Genomic DNA, 7114 nt, shown 5'->3' with positions numbered 1-7114 from the left:
CATCATATTTAAATGTAGCACACAATTCTAGAAAACTAGCAAGGTGTAAATTACGATCTTCAGTTGTTGTTCCTCCAAACTGATTATTTTGTACCATTTGGATAATAGCAGGTTTAAGCTTAAATGAATTGGTAGCTACAACAGGATTTTGTATACTTAAATGAATTTCACCTATTGTAGGATTAGCATAATCTCTTAAAGGTCTCTAATGATGTTCATTTTCATTTTCAACATTGTTTAAATTGCAAGCCATTTTGCTAAAATAATCTTTCTCTTTTTGTTATTTTCAACTTTTTCTAACTATTGTCTCTAATTCAGAATCGTAAGGTACTAAATTTTCAGATCTTACACTACGCATAAACAAACAAAGCAAGTTATTAAAAACAAACAAACACGCTTAAATAAGAAAATTTTCAAGACTAAACTACAAACACACTTTATTTATTTATTTACATATTTTTAAAATAAAATAAAATAATTACTAATACTACTTTCCGTTACTTCCCCAGCAACGACACCAAAAACATGATGGGCGGGGTAGTTTTAGTGTGTAAATTTTGTAAATATTTTTCAATATTCCAAAACTACACACGACAGATATATAATAAATATGTAATCAAATCCCAACAAAAAATACCTTTTATGAAAATATTTTATCTTTTAAAACTCTTTTTAAACTGCCAAATCCCCGTTAAAACCAACCTAAGTATATGTATCGCTCAAGTCATAAAAGGCTCTAATGGAGTTCTAGATATCAATCCCACAAAGAAGTTGGAAAATCTTTGAAGTAAGTTCTTAAAATTGTTTTATAATTTAAAAATACAAAAATAAAATTAAAGTGCAAAGTTTCAATAATAACTACTAAGTTAAATGCTATGTAAAATGCAGTTGAAAAACAAAGTTAACTAACTAATAACTAACTTTCAAAAGTAAAATTATAAAAATTAAATAAAGTTTTTATTTTGACGGAAAGTTCAAATTTAAGAAGCATACTTCCCCTTTACAATGAGTATATAGATCGTGAAAAAATTAAAATCATTTAAAAATTTATATATAAATTATTTTGTGCCAAATAAAAGCAATTCTATTCTTTACCCTCTTTTGAGTGCTATTTTTAACTGTTATAAAAAACATTGACTAATTCAGAGTTTGGTCCCTAATTCTGTGGTTAGGCTAGGAGGATACCGGCTGCCACTCCAAAGGTCCCACTACTCCTTCACCTGAGGGCTAATAATCTCACATCAATTTCCAATCAACTAGACCAAATAAAAGATTTTAATCTGTCACCTTAAAATCTCATTTTCTACATCCAATAAAGTATTAATCAACTAGACCAAATAAAGGATTTTAATCTGTCACCTTAAAATCTCATTTTCTACATCCAATAAAGTATATTTCCCTATTTATTTGCACCTAATCCCATGGATGACATACTCTCCCATGAAATAAAATGTGATTCTCACTATGTTGTAGAAATCATATCCCTTTTCAAAACATATGTCTCTCAATAAGTTTTAACATTTCAATTGGCCGAAAGACACAACTTATCTCACAATCCTTCCAAAGTAAATCCCTTGAAGTTCTCTCCAAGCTTTTCTCTCTTTACAATCCCACTCAATTCTTTCGTAGAAGTGTAATGAAGAAGAAATCTCTCACCTTCCCTCTCCTCTTACAACCCTAGAAAAAAATCTCCTCTTCTCTCCTCTTGCCTCTCACACCAACTTTCTCTCTCTCTTTCTTTCCCCTCTTTTCCTCATTATGAAATCTAACCTTTATTTTGAGCTGCTACCTTTCAAAAAGAATCAAAATTCTCCTCCAAAAGTTCCCTTCAAAAGTCAACTCTTTTGAATTCAAAAGATGTGTCATTTGATCCAAGAGAAATTTCCCTTCATAAAAGAACCTTCCAAAGTGTCTAGATGCATTGAATTACTCCAATAGGTGTGTATAGCAAGTGTTCTATTGAAAATTTGTGCAAAATTCATCTCGAACCGCCTTAATTTGCTAAAAGTCATCTCTGAGGCATAATGCATTGATCTAGCACATTATGTGCCACTTTTTTGTCAAACGGCACATCATGCGCCGATCTGGTGCATCGTGCGCTAAAATCCCAAAATTCACTATTTGGTTCAAAATTTTGTCATTTTTGTCATTTTTTCTCCAAATGACTAAAAATTATATGTCTGTAATAAAAACATTAAAATATCATTCTTTAAAGTGCAATATCACCAAAAATAAGTATAAAATATGTGCTTAAAATAATATATTATTTGGTGTATCACTTTGTTATACAATTTAAGCTCTAACTCATCTTAGGCTCTGAGGTTGTCTTTTTTTATGCCATAAATCCTTCTATCTTCTAGGCTATTTTTTTGACTGTGCCATGCATACATAATTCTTAATAAAATTGGCAGGATGTAACATTTAAATAATTTTTCCTCTTGAATCTGAAGCTAAAACATAGGATAGCTAGGGAATTCACTGAGGTTCTCCTTAGGATCTGTGACAACCCCTAGTTCCTCTTCCTTTTGGATTCCATAATAATGTTCTAAATTTGACTCATTCCCTTTTTATACTTCTTTGGTCTGATCTTTTAAAACTACCCCTTGAAATTCTTGAAGGAAATATTCCCCGATCTAAATTAAGAGTTTTCTTAGGTGACTTCAGTTATCTAAGTTGTAATTAACTATAGGAGCTTGCAGCTTGCCCTTATAAGAAAGCCCTTATAAGAAACTTTAAGAACCTAGCTTAATATAAACTCTATTTATTTGTAATATTAAAAAGGGGAACTTGTCGGTTAACATAAAAATGATTTTTTTCATACTTAAATGGATGTCATAAATTTTTTGGTTTATTTAATCGAGCCTCACCAGTAAGTAGTGTATTTATCCTTCGAGATAAGTATATTGATTGTGGTGTTGTGCTTGATCATTTAAACTATTATATATATGAGATCAGTTCGATCTCGTATTTTCAAAACTTAAAATATTACCGTTTCAAAATTATATATATATATATATATATATATATATACAGAAGGAAAAGTTGACAGCTGAAGAGAGAGGGGCTCTGCTAGGGTTTTTGGCAGGATAAAGTGCCGTTGGGGTGGTTTCAGTGGAAGGTGCTGCAACTCTCTTCTTAAGGGAGCGTGTTTTTGTCTCCTTCTTAAGGGAGCTTGTTTTTGTCTCTTATTGCCTTGGGAGTTAGCTTCTCAGACTCTTTTTTCTAAGACTCTGGTGGTTTTTACTGTTCAATTGGTGTCTTCTAGTTTTTGGCCTGCTTCCTCTGCTCTTTTGTTTTCTGGTTTTGACCAGCTTCTTCTGGCTCTGGTGGTGGAGTACATTCCCCGCTTTGGTGCTCGGTTCTATTAGTTTGGACTTTGCTGTGTGGTTTGGTCTGAGTAGACCACATAGACTTTTTGAATCTTCCCTTGTAGTTTGTTGGTACTGTAGTTTTAAGATTGAGTTTCCTGGGGTTTATGGCTACCCCTATAGATATTGAAACTGATGTTCAGTGGGCTAAGGCCACTTATGCAGGGGTGGTTGGCAAATCAACTGCCTCCCTCAGTGATCCTGAACATTTAGTCTTCCCACAGAAATTTCATGACACAGTTGTTGGGAAGGGTAACAACCCTTGCATTCATCCTTTAGGTACTAAGGATGGAGAACAACCTGTTTATTTCTCTCCTCAAGAAATTCATAACCTAAATGATCAAGTAAAATTTACCTTAGTGGGAAAATTTCTTCTTGGCCACCCCAAAATAATTTCTTCTTGGCCACCGCAAAATGGACTTAGTAAGAAATTACTTTGCTTCTTTAAAATTCAATAGAGATTGGTAGATTGGAATACTAGTTGGAAGACATCTACTCATACAGCTATCAGGGGAGGAAGACTATGCTAGACTATTTGCAAAACAAGCTCTTCAAAAAGGAGGCACCACCATGAAAATTCTGAAGTGGGATCCTAATTTTGACCCTAGTAAGGAACCTCCCATAGTTCCCCTATGGTTTAAATTACCTGGCCTGCCAATTCAGTATTTTAATCTCAATGCTTTATTTAATATTGCAAGTCCAATAGGGAGACCAATGAAGGTGGATGCTCCTACATACAACAAAGCTAGACCTGCCCTAGCTAGAATTCTCATTGAAAGAGATGCTACTCTCCCTGAAGTCGACAGGCTATGGATTGGTAATGACAAAGAGGGATTCTGGTAGAAAGTGGTGTTAGAACAGAAACCATACTATTGTCATCACTGCAGGATTTTTGGACACACGAAGGATAGATGTTTCAGGCTTCACCCTCCCCCAAAGAAGACTGTGGCATCTCAGGAAAGGAATACTCAGCCTACTCCCCCAGAGATTACAGTTGTTGGGGAACCCTCTCCAACTGGGAATTTGGGAGACTTGTTGGATACACCCAGAAGCTCTACAGCTCCTTTTGGTTCCACATATCCCACTAATATTTCCCCCAGTCAAATCAGGGAGGAGGAGAACCCAATAAAAATTATAACACCTCTATCTGTTCCATTTGATGAGGTGGTGCAATCCAAGGAGATTAACGAAAAAGCTACGCTTGTTATAGAAGCTCCTCAGAAGAAAGACATAGCTGAGATGAAACACCTAATGGAAGAGGAATGGAAAACATAGAAATCTAAGAAGAAGAAAAAAATTCAATCTGAAGTTTAGAAATTAAGGGATGGTAATAATGGGTACACAGAAGCTACAAAGATGGGTGGACCTCCTCCCTCTAGAGGAAGGACTAGTTCAAGATCTCAGCCCTCTCCCCATTACAATCCCTCCCATGATTAATATGCTGTGTTGGAATATAAGGGGCATTGCCCATCCTCAGTCTCTAAGAAGACTGATTTATCTTAACGAAAAATACAAGCTGTGCTGCTTTCCTATACTTGAACCTATGGTTTAGCAAAACCCACAGAGAATTATTAACAAATTTCTTGGTTTTTCTCACTATGCCAACAATAATAATAAAATTTGGTTCTTTCGTAGGAAAGAAATACGGTGGAGCATTTTTATGGATTATCCTCAGTTCATACACCTATCACTGCTTATACAAATGCCATCTGGAGTTTGTTACATTTATTTATGCTGGAAGTCTCTTAAAGCCGATAGACAGGAGCTTTGGGAGGGCTTACATCTCCTTAGCACTAATATGGCTTCTCCATAGATTGTTGGTGGAGATTTCAATTGTATCACTTATGCAGCTGAGAAATCTGGAGGGAAACCTCCTAACTTGTCCAAAATGACTTATTTTAATGATAAAATTCAGCATGCTAGTTTGTTTGACTTGGGATACCAGCGTCCTAAATTCACTTGGAAGAGGGGTCTCCTGTGGGAAAGACTGGACAAGATGTTAGTAAATGACCACTAGCAAAAACACTACCTCTTTACTTTTGTTACCCACCTAACCCTCACTGGTTCAGACCATAAACCACTCCTTATATCCATTACTTCACCTAGTACTACCACACTCCACCCACCTTTTAGATATTTAAACATGTGGTCTACCCATCCCCTTTTCATTAAAAGTGTTGCTTCTAACTGGATGGGAATTGATCATACTGAGCCTTTAATTAAGCTTAGCCTTCATCATCTGAAAACTAGCAAAGCTTTGAGGAACTGGGGCTGGGAGACTTTTGGAAATGTTTTTTCCAATGCCATATCTGCTGAGAAGGAAGTTGAGAGGCTTGAGGCTGCTGTTCAGAATAATGCTGCCACTGAAACTGAGTTGCTCACTACCCAAACTAATCTGAATAAAGTTATTGACATCCAAGACATGCTACTCAAACTGAAAGCTTCTATCAACATTTTTACTGAAGGGGACAGAAACACTAAGTTCTACCATTAGTTACAACATTAGTCACAAAAGGAAGTGCAATACCATTCACTCCATATACTCTACTGAGGGCAGATGGCTTAATGACAATGAACTTATAGCTAAGGATGTAGTTATGTACTATAGCTCCCTCCTGAACTCTTCTGCTGATCTCATTTCTGATTATGAAGACTACTTTACTGAAGAATCAAGTTACACCAGTCAGCTAAATCTCACTGAACTCCCTTCAGATGAGGAAATTTGGGAAGCATTGAACACAATTGACAGCTCTAAAGCAGCTGGCCTTGATGGCTTCACCGCTGACTTCTATAAAAAAGCCCGGCACATTATCAAGAAGGAGGTGGTTGAGGCAATCAGAAGCTTCTTTAGTGGAGCCAATCTCTCTAGCTATTTTGTTAACACATCTATTGTGCTTACTCCTGTGCTTACTCCTAAAGTTACTCCTAAAGAAGATCTACAGAAGACTTGGGAACATTTCAATCCTATCAGCCTTACATCTTTCATAAGCAAACTCATAAACAAGAAACAAGATCATAGTCAGAAGAATACTTCAGCCCCATCTTCACAGGATTATCTGTCCAAACCAAACTGCTTTCATTAAAGGAAGATCCATTAATGATAATGTGTTGTTGGCACAAGAACTCATTTTGGACTTAAATAGAATCAGTAGAGGGGGTAACCTTATCTATAAATTAGATATTAAAAATACTTATGACACCATTGACTGGAATTTCATCTTGGGGATTCTTGCAGCTAGAGGGTTTCAACTCTTGCAGCTAGAGGTTTTCACTCATCCAAAGGACAACTCATCCAAAGGAGGCTTATAAACAACAATCACTCCATCCTTATCAAAGGCCAACCATGGTGTTCTTTCACTGCTACCAGAGGGCTCAAACAAGGTGACCCACTTTCGCCCACTATCATTATAATTGCAATGGATTACTTTTCTAGAATGCTTGACAGCAACATCGTCAACCAACAGTACTCTAGATTTCATCACAAATCCAATATAGCAATTTCCCACCTCATGATGCTGATGATATCATGATATTCTCCAATGTCCAAAATATTGCAGTTAAGAAAGTTTATAAATGTATACAACAATTTTAGAAATACTCTAGGATGAAGTTCTGCCCTACCAAATGCCAACTTATATTCAACAAGAGGGCTTCTTCCAACTGCAAGCATTGGGTATCCAACTACACTAGCTTCTCTATTGCTAGGGACCATGTGAAATATTTAGGGGTCCAACTCACTTAGGGGA

At 35.9% G+C, this 7114-nt stretch overlaps 1 protein-coding gene across 1 annotated transcript; it reads left to right on the top strand.

Moving 5' to 3' along the window:
• Positions 1-5559: 5559 nt before the first annotated feature.
• Positions 5560-6451, top strand: LOC110032167. The gene is made up of 2 exons (XM_020735702.1): positions 5560-5849; positions 5926-6451. The coding sequence occupies exons 1-2, from the start codon at positions 5560-5562 to the stop codon at positions 6449-6451; spliced, it is 816 nt and encodes a 271-aa protein (XP_020591361.1).
• Positions 6452-7114: the final 663 nt, after the last annotated feature.

The sequence above is a fragment of the Phalaenopsis equestris genome, unplaced genomic scaffold, assembly GCF_001263595.1.
Source record: "Phalaenopsis equestris unplaced genomic scaffold, ASM126359v1 Scaffold000881, whole genome shotgun sequence".
NCBI lineage: Eukaryota > Viridiplantae > Streptophyta > Magnoliopsida > Asparagales > Orchidaceae > Phalaenopsis > Phalaenopsis equestris.
The sequence above is the reverse complement of the archived record's forward strand: the minus strand, read 5'-3'. Positions and strand labels throughout refer to the sequence as shown.

What these genes read in the sequence shown, in the direction of transcription:
- LOC110032167 (XM_020735702.1), top strand. Translation starts at nt 5,560, where the DNA reads ATGGGAATTGATCATACTGAGCCTTTAATTAAGCTTAGCCTTCATCAT. An exon ending in GAAGGGGACAGAAACACTAA is followed by an intron (nt 5,850 to 5,925) that starts GTTCTACCATTA and finishes TACTGAGGGCAG; the next exon opens with ATGGCTTAATGACAATGAAC.